General features: G+C 47.9%; 1 protein-coding gene and 1 long non-coding RNA gene across 2 annotated transcripts; both read left to right on the top strand.

The window, feature by feature from the left end:
• The first annotated feature begins 1,658 nt into the window (after positions 1 to 1,658).
• On the top strand, positions 1,659 to 12,906 carry LOC123484702 (pre-mRNA 3'-end-processing factor FIP1-like). Its single transcript, XM_045215267.1, has 4 exons — positions 1,659 to 1,744; positions 8,430 to 8,516; positions 9,973 to 10,093; positions 12,823 to 12,906. Exons 1-4 carry the CDS (start codon positions 1,738 to 1,740, stop codon positions 12,875 to 12,877), a joined length of 270 nt encoding a protein of 89 aa, XP_045071202.1. The 5' UTR covers positions 1,659 to 1,737; the 3' UTR covers positions 12,878 to 12,906.
• Positions 12,907 to 12,939: 33 nt separating this feature from the next.
• LOC123484697 lies at positions 12,940 to 14,248 on the top strand. The gene is made up of 2 exons (XR_006658645.1): positions 12,940 to 13,080; positions 13,642 to 14,248. It is a non-coding gene; the product is annotated as an uncharacterized LOC123484697 (long non-coding RNA).
• The last annotated feature ends 1,965 nt before the right edge of the window (positions 14,249 to 16,213 follow it).

The raw sequence follows: 16,213 nt of genomic DNA, 5'->3' as shown, positions 1-16,213 counted from the left end.
TGATACTCATATTCAAGTGATGGGGTATAGACTCAAGCAGTTACAATGTATCAGTGTGGTGATTGTGTGTTTGTCTTGATGGTAACACTGTGTGTGTCTGCAGGTTTCCTCCTCCCAGCGGCCCCCTCCCTCTCTCATCCCCACTTTGGACAGGTAAGACCGCTCACAGCTCCACCTTGTAGACATGACCCTTAGATTGACCCTAGCCTCTCCCCTCTATGTACTTTGTAGAGATCTAAGGCGGTTTCACACCAGGCAGCCCAATTCTGATCTGTTAACCAATTATTTACAACTAACAAAAGCTGATCTGTTAAATAGCATTCGCTACATTGACTGGAAGTCTATGGGTATCTGCTAGCATGCTAATGCTATTTAACATTGGCTCATTGACTGGAAGTCTATGGGTATCTGCTAGCATGCTAATGCTATTTAACATTGGCTCATTGACTGGAAGTCTATGGGTATCTGCTAGCATGCTAATGCTATTTAACATTGGCTCACGAAAACGACCTTTAACTTCCTTCATATTGGACACAGAGACATAAAAATGGTATCGACGAGTTCATCAGACTCTGGGGAAGTAGATAAAGTAGATCAAAATCCCGAAATATCAATTTAATATGATTGATTGGATCAATATGTAATTGTCGATCTAAAGTATAGGATGATATGATAATGAGGACTTTGATATATTGAAAGTTTTTTTTTTTTTTAGCAGTGGCTATCCAGGTGGATATGATGGACGTCCCGTTCCACCATGCCCCCTCCCCCCACAGGTAGAGGCGAAGCAACACACCTATCATTTTCATTTAATATTATATTATATAAATCTGCTCCAAAATGGCACCTATTCCCTATGTAGTGCACTACTGTTGACTAGGGTCCTATGGGAATTGGGCGCCATTTTCGGATGAAGCCTCACTCTCAATCACTTTCAATTAACATATGTTGTTATTATATTAAATTGTATTAAATCAATCCATTTGCCTCATTTAGAAACATATAGACTGAGTACTAAACGGGACCCCTATCCTGGCCTATACAATGTACTTGTTTTAAGCAGGGCCCTTAGACCTGTGGTCAAAAAGTAGTACTATATAGGGAATAGGTTGCCATTTGGGAAGCAACGTTTTATTGATATTAGGGCCGGGACGGTACCAGTATCGCAATACTCGTTAGTACCGTGGCAAGGAAACCGAACACGAAGCGGTTTTAACTTCTTTAGGAAAACAGCCCTGATGTTGGAAACAAACATCATGTTGTCATCCAGAGTCACATTTATTTATTTTCTAAGCTAAAGCTCAATATTTTACATCCAGCGGGTTGTTAAAGGACCAAACAGTTTAGTCTACTTCCTGTTTTTGCTATGGAAAAAATATTACGATACTGGTATCGTCCCGGCCCTAATTGATATGGGAAGTATTGTAATTCCATGGGTAAGGTTTTTAGGTGGGTACACACACTGATATGCACACACACACACACACACACACACACACACACACACACACACACACACTGATATGCACACACACACACACACACACACACACACACACACACACACACACACACACACTGAAATGTACACACACACACACACACACACACACACACACACACACACTGAAATGTACACACTGATATGCACACACACACACACACTGAAATGTACACACACAATATTGTAATAATCCCATCATTGTTTATTGTCCCTCAGGTGGCTTCCCTCCTCCTATGACAGGTATATCCTCCTCCTCACTACAGTATATCCTCCTCCTCCTCACTGCAGTATATCCTCCTCCTCCTCCTCCTCACTGCAGTATATCCTCCTCCCTCCTACACAGTATATCTCTCCTCCTCCTCACTACAGTATATCCTCCTCCTCTCCTCACTACAGTATATCCTCCTCCTCACTACAGATACTCCTCCTCCCTCTCACTACAGTATCTCCTCCTCTCCTCCTCACTACAGTATATCCTCCTCCCTCACTACAGTATATCCTCCTCCTCCTCCTCACTACAGTATATCCTCCTCCTCCTCACTACAGTATATCCTCCTCCTCCTCACTGCAGTATATCCTCCTCCTCCTCCTCCCTCCTCCACTACAGTATATCCCTTCCTCCTCACTACAGTATATCCTCCTCCTCCTCCCACTCACTACAGTATATCCTCCTCCTCACTACAGTATATCCTCCTCCTCCCCCTCACTACAGTATATCCTCCTCCTCCTCACTACAGTATATCCTCTTCCTCTCTCTACTACAGTATATCCTCCTCCCTTCCTCCTCCTCCTCCTCACTACAGTATATCCTCCTCCTCCTCACTGCAGTATATCCTCCTCCTCCTCCTCCTCACTGCAGTATATCCTCCTCCTCCTTACTACAGTATATCCTCCTCCTCCTCCTCACTACAGTATATCCTCCTCCTCCTCCTCACTACAGTATATCCTCCTCCTCACTACAGTATATCCATCCTCCTCCTCCTCACTACAGTATATCCTCCTCTCCTCCCTCCTCACTACAGTATATCCTCCCTCCTCACTACAGTATATCCTCCCTCCTCCTTCCTCACTACAGTATATCCCTCCTCCCTCCCTCACTACAGGTATATCCTCTTCCTCCTCACTACAGTATCATCCTCCTCCTCCTCCCTCCTCCTCCTCTCTCACAGTATATCCTCCTCCTCCTCCTCACTACAGTATATCCCTCCTCTCTCACTACAGTATATCCTCCTCCTCCTCCTCACTACAGTATATCCCTCCTCCTCCTCACTACAGTATATCCTCCTCCTCCTCACTGCAGTATATCCTCCTCCTCCTCACTACAGTATATCCTCCTCCTCCTCACTACAGTATATCCTCCTCCTCCTCAATACAGTATATCCTCCCTCCCTCCTCACTACAGTATATCCTCCTCCTCCTCCTCACTACAGTATATCCTCCTCCTCCTCCCTCACTCACAGTATATCTTCCTCACTACAGTATATCCTCCTCACTACAATTATCATCCTCCTCCTCCTCCTCACTACAGTATATCCCTCCCTCCTCCTCACTACAGTATATCCTCCTCCTCCCTCACTACAGTATATCCCCTCCTCCTCCTCACTACAGTATATCCTCCTCCTCCTCCTCACTGCAGTATATCCTCCTCCTCACTACAGTATATCCTCCTCCCCTCCTCCTCACTACAGTATATCCTCCTCCTCCTCCTCACTACAGTATATCCTCCTCCCTCCTCCTCACTACAGTATATCCTCCTCCTCCCTCCTCACTACAGTATCATCCTCCTCCTCCTCCTCACTACAGTATATCCTCCTCCTCTCACTACGTATATCCTCCTCATAGCTACAGTATATCCTCCTCCTCCTCCTCACATACAGTATATCCTCCTCCTCCTCACTACAGTATATCCTCCTCCTCTTCACACAGTATATCTCCTCCTCCTCCTCCTCACTACAGTATATCCCTCCTCCTCCTCCTCACTACAGTATATCCTCCTCCCCTCACTACAGTATATCCTCCTCCTCCTCACTACAGTATATCCCTCCTCCTCCCTCACTACAGTATATCCTCCTCCTCACTACAGTATATCCTCCTCCTCCTCCCTCACTACAGTATATCCTCTCCTCTCCTCAGTATATCCTCCTCCCTCCCTCACTACAGTATATCCTCCTCCTCCCTCACTACAGTATATCTCCTCCCCTCCTCAGTATATCCTCCTCTCCCTCCTCACTACAGTATATCCTCCTCCTCTCCTCACTACAGTATATCATCCTCCTCCTCCCCTCACTACAGTATATCCTCCTCCTCCTCCTCACTACAGTATATCCTCCTCCTCCTCCTCACTACAGTATATCCTCCTCCTCCTCCTCACTACATCCTCCTCCTCCTCACTACAGTATATCCTCCTCCTCACTACAGTATATCCTCCTCCTCCTCCTCCTCACTACAGTATATCCTCCTCCTCCTCACTACAGTATATCCTCCTCCTCCTCACTACAGTATATCCTCCTCCTCCTCAATACAGTATATCCTCCTCCTCCTCACTACAGTATATCCTCCTCCTCCTCCTCACTACAGTATATCCTCCTCCTCCTCCTCACTACAGTATATCTTCCTCACTACAGTATATCCTCCTCACTACAGTATATCCTCCTCCTCCCTCCCTCACTACAGTATATCCTCCTCCTCCTCACTACAGTATATCCTCTCCTCCCTCACACAGTATATCCTCCTCCTCCTCACTGCAGCATATCCTCCTCCTCCTCCCTCCTCTCAGCATATCCTCCTCCCTCACTCTACAGTATATCCTCCTCCTCCCTCTCCTTCTCTATCATATATCCTCCTCCTCCTCCTCACTACAGTATATCCTCCTCCTCTCCTCCTCACTTACAGTATATCCTCCTCTCCCCCTCCTCCTCACTCAGTATATCCCTCCTCCTCCTCTCACTACAGTATATCCTCCTCCTCCCTCTCCTCACTACAGTATATCCTCCTCCTCCTCACTGCAGTATATCCTCCTCCTCACTACAGTATATCCTCCTCCTCTCTCCTCACTACAGTATAATCCTCCCCTCCCCCCTCCTCACTACAGTATATCCTCCTCCTCACTACAGTATATCCTCCTCCTCTCACTACAGTATATCCCTCCTCCTCCTCACTACAGTATATCCTCCTCACTCACTACAGTATATCCTCCTCCTCCTCCCACTACAGTATATCCTCCTCCTCCTCACTACAGTATATCCTCCTCCTCCTCACTACAGTATATCCTCCTCCTCCTCCTCACTACAGTATATCCTCCTCCTCCTCAGTATATCCTCCTCCTCCTCCTCACTACAGTATATCCTCCTCCTCCTCCTCACTACAGTATATCCCTCCTCCTCCTCTACAGTATATCCTCCTCCTCCTCCCATCCTCACTACAGTATATCCTCCTCCCTCTCACTACAGTATTATCCCCTCCTCCTCACTACAGTATACCTCCTCCTTCCTCCTCACTACAGTATATCCTCCTCCTCCTCACTACAGTATATCCTCCTCCTCCCTCACTACATCCTCCTCCTCCTCACTACAGTATATCCTCCTCCCCTCACTACAGTATATCCTCCTCCTCCTCCTCCTCACTACAGTATATCCTCCTCCTCCTCCACTACAGTATATCCTCCTCCTCCTCCACTACAGTATATCCTCCTCCACTACATCCTCCTCCTCCCCTCCCTCACTACAGTATATCCCTCCTCCTCCTCCTCACTACAGTATATCCTCCTCCTCCTCCTCACTACAGTATATCCTCCTCCTCCTCCCCTCACTGCAGTATATCCTCCTCCTCCTCCTCCTCACTACAGTATATCCTCCTCCTCCTCACTACAGTATATCCTCCTCCCCCCTCACTACAGTATATCCTCCTCCTCCTCACTACAGTATATCCTCCTCCCCTCCTCTACTACAGTATATCCTCCTCCTCCTCCTCACTACAGTATATCTCCTCCCTCCTCCTCCTCCGTATATCCTCCTACAGATATCCTCCTCCTCCTCACTCTGGTATATCCTCCTCACTACAGTATATCCTCCTCCTCCTCACTACAGTATATCCTCCTCCTCCCTCCTCACTACAGTATATCCTCCTCCTCCTCACTACAGTATATCCTCCACTCCTCCTCACTACAGTATATCCTCCTCCTCCTCACTACAGTATATCCTCCCTCTCCCTCACTACAGTATATCCTCCTCCTCCCCTCACTACAGTATATCCTCCTCCTCCTCACTACAGTATATCCTCCTCCACTACAGTATATCCTCCCTCACTACAGTATATCCTCCTCCTCACTACAGTATATCCTCCTCCCTCACTACAGTATATCCTCCTCCTCCTCCCTCACTACAGTATATCCTCCTCCCTCCTACTACAGTATATCCTCCTCCTCACTACAGTATATCCTCCTCCTCACTACAGTATATCCTCCTCCTCACTACAGTATATCCTCCTCCTCACTACAGTATATCCTCCTCCTCCTCACCTACAGTATATCCTCCCTCCTCCTCCTCACTACAGTATATCCTCCTCCTCCTCCTCACTACAGTATATCCTCCTCCCTCCCTCCTCACTACAGTATATCCTCCTCCTCCTCCCTCACTACAGTATATCCTCCTCCCTCACTACAGTATATCCTCCTCCACTACAGTATATCCTCCTCCTCACTACAGTATATCCCTCCTCCTCACTACAGTATATCCTCCTCCCTCACTTTACTATGTATATCCTCCTCCTCACTACAGTATATCCTCCTCCTCTCACTACAGTATATCCTCCTCCTCCCTCACTACAGTATATCCTCCCTCCTCCTCTCACTACAGTATATCCTCCTCCCTCCTCTACTACAGTATATCCTCTCTCCTCACTACAGTATATCCTCCTCCTCCTCCCACTACAGTCATATCATCCTCCTCCTCACAGTATATCATCCTCCTCCTCACTACAGTATATCCTCCTCCTCACTACAGTATATCCTCCCCCTCACTACAGTATATCCTCCTCCACTACAGTATATCCTCCTCCTCCTCCTACAGTATATCCTCCTCCTCCTCACTACAGTATATCCTCCTCCTCCTCACTACAGTATATCCTCCTCCCCCCTCACACAGTATATCCTCCTCCTCCTCACTACAGTATATCCTCCTCACTACAGTATATCCTCCTCACCACAGTATATCCTTCCCTCACTCACAGTATATCCTCCTCCTCCTCACTACATCCCTCCTCTCTCCTCACTACAGTATATCCCTCCTCCTCCTCACTACAGTATATCCTCCTCCTCCTCACTACATCCTCCTCCTCCTCCTCACTACATCCTCCCTCCTCCTCCTCACTACAGTATATCCTCCTCCTCCTCCTCACTACAGTATATCCTCCTCCTCCTCCTCACTACAGTATATCCTCCTCCTCCCTCTCACTACAGTATATCCTCCTCCTCCCTCCTCACTACAGTATATCCTCCTCCTCCTCCCCTCACTACAGTATATCCTCCTCCTCCTCCTCACTACAGTATATCCTCCTCCTCCTCCTCACTACAGCATATCATCCTCCTCCCCTCACTACAGTATATCCTCCCTCACTACAGTATATCCTCCTCCTCCTCACTACAGTATATCCTCCTCCACCACAGTATATCCCTCCTCTCACTACAGTATATCCTCCTCCTCCCTCACTACAGTATATCCTCCTCCTCCTCACTACAGTATATCCTCCTCCTCCTCCTACTACAGTATATCCTCCTCCTCCTCACTACAGTATATCCTCCTCCTCCTCACTACAGTATATCCTCCTCCCTCCTCACTACAGTATATCCTCCTCCTCCTCACTACAGTATATCCTCCTCACTACAGTATATCCTCCTCCTCCTCACTACAGTATATCCTCCTCACTACAGTATATCCTCCTCCTCCTCCTCACTACAGTATATCCTCCTCCTCCTCACTACAGTATATCCTCCTCCTCCTCACTACAGTATATCCTCCTCACTACAGTATATCCTCCTCACTACAGTATATCCTCCTCACTACAGTATATCCTCCTCACTACAGTATATCCTCCTCCTCCTCACTACATCCTCCTCCTCCTCACTACAGTATATCCTCCTCCTCCTCACTACAGTATATCCTCCTCCTCCTCACTACATCCTCCTCCTCCTCCTCACTACAGTATATCCTCCTCCTCCTCACTACAGTATATCCTCCTCCTCCTCACTACACAGTATATCCTCCTCACTACAGTATATCCTCCTCCTCCTCTACTACAGTATATCCTCCTCACTACAGTATATCCTCCTCACTACAGTATATCCCTCCTCCTCCTCACTACAGTATATCCTCCTCCTCTCCTCCTCACTACAGTATATCCTCCCTCCCTCCTCACTACAGTATATCCATCCATCACTACAGTATATCTCCTCCTCCTCCTCACTACAGTATATCCTCCTCCTCACTACAGTATATCCTCCTCCTCCTCCTCACTACAGTATATCCCTCCCTCCTCCTCCTCACAGTATATCCTCCTCCACTCCTCCTCACTACAGTATATCCTCCTCCTCCTCCCTCACTACAGTATATCCTCCTCCTCCTCACTACAGTATATCCTCCTCCTCCCTCACTACAGTATATCCTCCTCCTCCTCCCTCACTACAGTATATCCTCCTCCTCCTCCTCACTACAGTATATCCTCCTTCCTCCCTCCTCACTACAGTATATCCTCCTCCTCCTCCTCACTACAGTATATCCTCCTCCTCCTCACTACAGTATATCCTCCTCCTCCTCACTACAGTATATCCTCCTCCTCCTCACTACAGTATATCCTCCTCCTCCTCACTACAGTATATTCTCCACACAGAAAAATCCTTCCACACTACTATAACGTCTGTCTCTGTCTCCAGGTGGTTACCCTCCTCCTATGCCAGGTGCAGTGTCTCCATGGCCTCCTATGATGGACCAATCTAAACAGTGGGACTACTACCCTCCAGGTAAACCAGTCTAAACAGTAGGATTACTCCTCCAGGTAAACCAGTCTAAACAGTGGGACTACACCCTCCAGGTAAACCAGTCTAAACAGTAGGATTACTCCCCTCCAGGTAAACCAGTCTAAACAGTTGGGACTACTCCTCCAGGTAAACCAGTCCAAACAGTAGGACTACTCCCTCCAGGTAAACCAGTCTAAACAGTAGGATTACTCCCCTCCAGGTAAACCAGTCTAAACAGTGGGACTACTACCCTCCAGGTAAACCAGTCTAAACAGTAGGATTACTACCCTCCAGGTAAACCAGTCTAAACAGTGGGACTACTACCCTCCAGGTAAACCAGTCTAAACAGTGGGACTACTACCCTCCAGGTAAACCAATCTAAACAGTGGGACTACTACCCTCCAGGTAAACCAGTCTAAACAGTAGGATTACTACCCTCCAGGTAAACCAGTCTAAACAGTGGGATTACTCCCCTCCAGGTAAACCAGTCTAAACAGTAGGACTACTCCCCTCCAGGTAAACCAGTCTAAACAGTGGGACTACTACCTTCCAGGTAAACCAGTCTAAACAGTAGGATTACTCCCCTCCAGGTAAACCAGTCTAAACAGTGAGACTACTACCCTCCAGGTAAACCAGTCTAAACAGTAGGATTACTCCCCTCCAGGTAAACCAGTCTAAACAGTAGGATTTCTCCCCTCCAGGTAAACCAGTCTAAACAGTAGGATTACTCCCCTCCAGGTAAACCAGTCTAAACTGTGGGACTATTCCCCTCCAGGTAAACCAGTCTAAACTGTGGGACTACTCCCCTCCAGGTAAACCAGTCTAAACAGTGGGACTACTCCCCTCCAGGTAAACCAGTCTAAACAGTGGGACTACTCCCCTCTAGGTAAACCAGTCTAAACAGTGGGACTACTCCCCTCCAGGTAAACCAGTCTAAACAGTAGGACTAATCCCCTCCAGGTAAACCAGTCTAAACAGTGGGACTACTCCCCTCAAGGTAAACCAGTCTAAACAGTGGGACTACTCCCCTCCAGGTAAACCAGTCTAAACAGTAGGACTAATCCCCTCCAGCTAAACCAGTCTAAACAGTGGGACTACTCCCCTCAAGGTAAACCAGTCTAAACAGTGGGACTACTCCCCTCCAGGTAAACCTAAACAGGAGCGTGTATAGACAATGTATTACTTTAATGTGATCAGCGGTAGATCTGTGTAATAGCAGATCTGATTGAGCTGACATATGCAGCGGTTACCGTGAATGTGGTCTCTGTAAACACAGGAACATTGCCTTTAAAAGGGTCATAGCCGACAAAGCGTGATCAGATTGAATCCCAGCCTTACTCTCTGTTAGTCAGCACCTGTCAGCTAATGTTGTTTTTTTTACTAGTGACCAATAATCAATCAATCAATAACCAATCAATCAGTCTGACCTGATGTTCTTTCCTCTACTAATTCCCACCAGGACCAGGACCAGGACCCAGACTGGAGGACAAGAGGGAGAAGGGGAGAGAGAGACCCAGGGAGAGACCACATGAGAGGGAGAGGGAGAGAGAGCACAGCCCCTCCGCTATGGCTTACAACAGGTTAGTCAAGGACACAGGGACTACGGGTTAGTCAAGGACACAGGGACTACGGGTTAGTCAAGGACACAGGGACTACGGGTTAGTCAAGGACACTGGGACTACGGGTAAGTCAAGGACACATGGACTACGGGTTAGTCAAGGACACAGGGACTACGGGTTAGTCAAGGACACAGGGGCTACGGGTTAGTCAAGGACACATGGACTACGGGTTAGTCAAGGACACAGTGACTACGGGTTAGTCAAGGACACAGGGACTACGGGTTAGTCAAGGACACAGGGACTACGGGTTAGTCAAGGACACAGGGACTACGGGTTAGTCAAGGACACGGGGACTACGGGTTAGTCAAGGACACGGGGACTACGGGTTAGTCAAGGACACAGTGACTACGGGTTAGTCAAGGACACAGTGACTACGGGTTAGTCAAGGACACAGTGGCTACGGGTTAGTCAAGGACGCGGGGACTACGGGTTAGTCAAGGACACAGGGACTACGGGTTAGTCAAGGACACAGGGACTACGGGTTAGTCAAGGACACAGGGACTACGGGTTGGTCAAGGACACAGGGACTACGGGTTAGTCAATGACACAGTGACTACGGGTTAGTCAAGGACACAGTGACTACGGGTTAGTCAAGGACACAGGGACTACGGGTTAGTCAAGGACACAGGGACTACGGGTTAGTCAAGGACACAGGGACTACGGGTTAGTCAAGGACACAGGGACTACGGGTTAGTCAAGGACACAGGGACTACGGGTTAGTCAAGGACACTGGGACTACGGGTTAGTCAAGGACACTGGGACTACGGGTAAGTCAAGGACACATGGACTACGGGTTAGTCAAGGACACAGGGACTACGGGTTAGTCAAGGACACAGGGACTACAGGTTAGTCAAGGACACAGGGACTACGGGTTAGTCAAGGACACAGTGACTACGGGTTAGTCAAGGACACAGTGGCTACAGGTTAGTCAAGGACACAGGGACTACGGGTTAGTCAAGGACACAGGGACTACGGGTTAGTCAAGGACACAGGGACTACGGGTTAGTCAAGGACACCGGGACTACGGGTTAGTCAAGGACACAGGGACTCTGGGTTAGTCAAGGACACAGGGACTACGGGTTAGTCAAGGACACAGTGACTACGGGTTAGTCAAGGACACAGTGGCTACGGGTTAGTCAAGGACGCGGGGACTACGGGTTAGTCAAGGACACAGGGACTACGGGTTAGTCAAGGACACAGGGACTACAGGTTAGTCAGGGACGAGGGACTACGGGGTTAGTCAAGGACACAGGGACTACGGGTTAGTCAAGGACACAGTGACTACGGGTTAGTCAAGGACACAGGGACTACGGGTTAGTCAAGGACACAGGGACTACGGGTTAGTCAAGGACACAGGGACTACGGGTTAGTCAAGGAAACAGGGACTACAGGTTAGTCAAGAACACAGGGACTACGGGTTAGTCAAGGACACAGGGACTACGGGTTAGTCAAGGACACAGTGACTACGGGTTAGTCAAGGACACTGTGAGACATGAAACCAAGGTCAGTGTTCTGCTAACTGTATATCTTCCCCCACTGTCCCTGTCCCCATACCGGGCTCCAACCAGTGGTCCTCTGCTCGCAAACACAAGTGACCGCATTCCTTGACAACGCACAAACCAGCTGAGCTATAGAAAAATATTGAATTTGATTGCTAGCTGTGGATTGCGCTCACGGCACGTTCTTAACTCCGTTACAAGGGCCCTATAAAATCTGGAGACCGCAGACGGGATCACAGAATCCAGACAATAAAACTGAATTCAACAATTTAAAAAAATGTATTCTGCTAAATATATTGAACATTAAATTAATTAGCCCAAGTTTATCAGAAGATATTAGCGGAGTGCATCAGTGATTCGTATTTCAACTGTCTGAAGAGGCAATGAGAATTCTCTGTCTGTGTGTGAGGTGCATACGTAAAAATGTATGCACACATGACTGTAAGTCGCTTTGGATAAAAGCGTCTGCTAAATGGCTTATTATTATTATTATTATTATTATTATTATTATTATTATTATAGGTGCATGCAGCTACCACTTTATGTAGCCGTTAGCCATGATGCTAATTAAAAATATTCTGGTAGTTGGAAAGTTTCTCCCAAAAACCTCTCAATTAAATGTTAGCTACAAAAGTAACCTGGCAGAATCATATCATGATTTATTTGCATCAATCCAGTGGCGATTTGTTTAGCAAACTCTACTATCACATGGTCGCTACAAAAACACAGCTAACAACAGCCTCTTGCTAGGTGGGCAATGGAATTAAAGGATAACTACAACCCAAAAAAATACAATAGAAAAACATGACCAGACCTGAAACGTGCTCTCCTGATGTGGTTTAAGCATTGTTGTGGACTTAGAACAATCCAATTGAGTTGTTTTTCTATTAAAGTGTGGTTTTTGAGAGAACCTGAATCTGAGGTAAACTGAAACCTGGAAAAACAGAACAGAACGGAGAACACAGAATATGAGAAGAAACTGATTTTCACGGACCCTACGTTACACATGTACACGTTAACACACAAACACACATTCAGACGCATGCATGGTCACACACTATCTCTTCCAGTTTCACATATTCTCTACCATGAGAGAACAACATCTGTTTAACCGACCAACAGATTGAACAGTGAGATGAGTTGTTTCAATCAAGAAAAGCCGATTTTTATAATCATGTCTGGTCTCCATAGTGACGAGGAGCGGTACCGCGGTTACCGTGAGTACCAGGGCGGAGCGTGGCTATAGCAGCGGTGACCGTGGCGGCGGTGACCGTGGAGGCGTGACCGTGGAGGCGTTGACACGCGGCGGTGACCGTGGAGGCGCGACCGTGGCAGTGGTGGCGGAGGGGGAGAGCGTCACAGAGAGAGGTCGAGCCGTGAGAAGGAGGAGAGACACAGAGAGAGAAGACACAGAGAGAAAGAGGAGGGGAGACACAAGTCATCACGCAGGTACGTTACACACACACACACACACTATTTCACCTCTTTGTTGTCTCTCTGAATCAGAATAACAACTGTCTTCCTTTCCTCCCCCCTCTCTCTCTCCTCCCCCTCTCTCCTGTCTCTCTCTCCTCCCCCTCTCTCCTGTCTCTCTCTCCTCCCTCCCTCTCCCCCCCTCTCTCTCATCCCTCCCTCTCTCTCTCCCTCCCTCTCCCCCCTCTCTCTCATCCCTCCCTCTCCCCCCTCTCTCTCATCCCTCCCTCTCCCCCCTCTCTCTCATCCTCCCTCTCCCCCTCTCTCTCATCCTCCCTCTCTCCCTCCTCCCTCTCTCTCTCTCTCCCTCCCTCTCTCTCTCTCTCCCTCCCTCCCTCTCTCTCTCTCTCCCTCTCTCTCTCCCTCCCTCTCTCTCTCTCCCTCCCCCTCTCTCTCTCTCCCTCCCTCTCTCTCTCCCCTCCCTCTCTCTCTCTCTCTCCCTCTCTCTCTCTCTCCCCCTCCCTCCCTCTCTCTCTCTCTCTCCTCCTCCCTCTCTCCTCTTTCCCCCCTCCCCTCCCTCTCCCTCTCTCTGAGCAGTAGCAGCAGGAGGAGACATGATAGTGAAGAAGGAGACGGTCACAGGAGACACAAACACAAGAAGAGCAAGAGAAGCAAGGAGGGCAAAGAACCTGGTGATGACCTGGGAGGAGACCAGGAGAACCAGGACACCATGGAGTGATGGAGAGAACACCCTCCTCCCCTCTGTCTCTCTTCATCTCTCTATCTCTGTCTACCTGGGAGGAGACCAGGAGAACCAGGACACCATGGAGTGATGGAGTGATGGAGAGAACACCCTCCTCCCCTCTGTCTCTCTTCATCTCTCTATCTCTGTCTACCTGGGAGGAGGCCAGGAGAACCAGGACACCATGGAGTGATGGAGAGAACACCCTCCTCCCCTCTGTCTCTCTTCATCTCTCTCTCTCTCCCTCTATACATCTCTTCCTCTCTCCATCCCTCCCTCAGAGCACTGCTGTAGTTGATCATGCTCAGAGATTGTTGTTGTTTACCTGTTCCCTTCGTAGTCATGACGATCATAAACGACCCTCATCTTCTTCTGTCATTTATTTTCGTCCATCTTGTTTCTTTACTAAACACCTCGCTGAAAGATGTCAAATTGTTGAATAAAAAAACAAGCTTTTGATAACTTCTGTGTGTTGGGTGGTCAGTGTGTGGCTGGGTGGAGTGTGTGGCTGGGTGGAGTGTGTGGCTGGGTGGAGTGTGGCTGGGTGGAGTGTGGCTGGGTGGAGTGTGTGGCTGGGTGGGTGTGTGGCTGGGTGGGTGTGTGGCTGGGTGGGAGGTGTGGCTGGGTGGGAGTGTGGCTGGGTGGAGTGTGTGGCTGGGTGGAGTGTGTGGCTGGGTGGAGTGTGTGGCTGGGTGGAGTGTGTGGCTGGGTGGAGTGTGTGGCTGGGTGGAGTGTGGCTGGGTGGAGTGTGTGGCTGGGTGGAGTGTGTGGCTGGGTGGAGTGTGTGGCTGGGTGGAGTGTGGCTGGGTGGAGTGTGTGGCTGGGTGGGAGTGTGGCTGGGTGGAGTGTGTGGCTGGGTGGAGTGTGTGGCTGGGTGGAGTGTGGCTGGGTGGAGTGTGTGGCTGGGTGGAGTGTGTGGCTGGGTGGAGTGTGTGGCTGGGTGGAGTGTGTCTTTGCTCTTACTTCCACTGACTGATAGAGGGTTAATTACAGTGCTGCCCAGGGGCTTGTGGGTTAACTAGACTGATAGAGGGTTAATTACAGTGCTGCCCAGGGGCTTGTGGGTTAACTAGACTGATAGAGGGTTAATTACAGCCCTGCCCAGGGGCTTGTGGGTTAACTAGACTGATAGAGGGTTAATTACAGTGCTGCCCAGGGGCTTGTGGGTTAACTAGACTGATAGAGGGTTAATTACAGCGCTGCTCAGGGGCTTGTGGGTTAACTAGACTGATAGATGGTTAATTACAGTGCTGCCCAGGGGCTTGTGGGTTAACTAGACTGATAGAGGGTTAATTACAGTGCTGCTCAGGGGCTTGTGGGTTAACTAGACTGATAGAGGGTTAATTACAGTGCTGCCATGTTGGGTGGTGAAATAACTGTATAAGAATTGGTCCCTTCTACACCTTAGAATTCTATCAGACAACAGAAACAAAACTGTTTTTTATTTTTTTATATTATTTTCCCCTAACCCTACCATCCCTCCCCTAATTGGAGTAAAAACTAATGAACAACAACACTTCCAGTTTATACATACTATATGCATTTTTACGGACACAATGTATTTTACAATAGTTATCTTTTGTTTGTTTTTAATCCCATCCTTCAGCTACCATCAATCCCTCCCATCTAAAGCTGAAGACCATCCATTTTTTTTTTCTCTATTTGCCATATACTTTTCAACTGTGCTGTGATGTTTCACAAAAGTTCTGAACCTTTCTATTCTCATAGTTTCTACAGATTGTAAATTAAAGATACTTTTTTTCCTAAAAGTATTATGATTATATTATTGATTGATTGACTATGACACTTTAGATCACCCAGTAGTGCTATCTGCAGAGGTAAGTGTTGCACTTCTTCAACCATTCCTGGACCTACGTTCAAAAACAAGCTACATATGGACAGTACCAAAACAAATTATCTAATGATTCGGTCTCTTAGCAGCAGAATCTGCAGAGCTGGGTTGATTGTATACCCCATATATATAACATTTGATTGGTTACAATAATTTTGTATAATCATTTTAAATTGAAAAATGCTAAGTTTTGAATCGGGGCTGTTTTGCGTATCAGTTCATAAACCATGTGCCATAGAACCGGTATATCGGAAATCAATTCACAACTATTTTGCAATCTATATGGCACGGCTGTCAATTTTTTGGCACACACCAGGATCTCAGAGACCTTGACCTATAGTCTATACACATACACACACATTCAGTAGCACGCTGTTCTGTTTCTGTTGTCTGTACGTTCAACCATATAATTCAAACGTGTAGAAGGGATCAATTCTCTACAGTTTCTATTTCTATGTGACGGAGTTCATTGTGTAGCACAAGGCTCTAGATTCAATCAGTTCTGCTTACAACAACTGCTTAGCATATCATTGTTTTTGTTTAGGTCAATGTCGGCGGTGTAACTGCGTTGGAGC

This window comes from Coregonus clupeaformis, unplaced genomic scaffold (genome assembly GCF_020615455.1).
Source record: "Coregonus clupeaformis isolate EN_2021a unplaced genomic scaffold, ASM2061545v1 scaf0411, whole genome shotgun sequence".
Taxonomy (NCBI): Eukaryota; Metazoa; Chordata; class Actinopteri; order Salmoniformes; family Salmonidae; genus Coregonus; species Coregonus clupeaformis.
This window is presented reverse-complemented; position numbering and strand designations above follow the sequence as displayed.

Coding starts and splice junctions, on each gene's coding strand:
- LOC123484702 (XM_045215267.1), top strand. Junction 8,517..9,972: donor GTGGGACTACTACCCTCCAG/GTAAACCAGTCT, acceptor AATTCCCACCAG/GACCAGGACCAGGACCCAGA. Junction 10,094..12,822: donor TCCGCTATGGCTTACAACAG/GTTAGTCAAGGA, acceptor TGGTCTCCATAG/TGACGAGGAGCGGTACCGCG.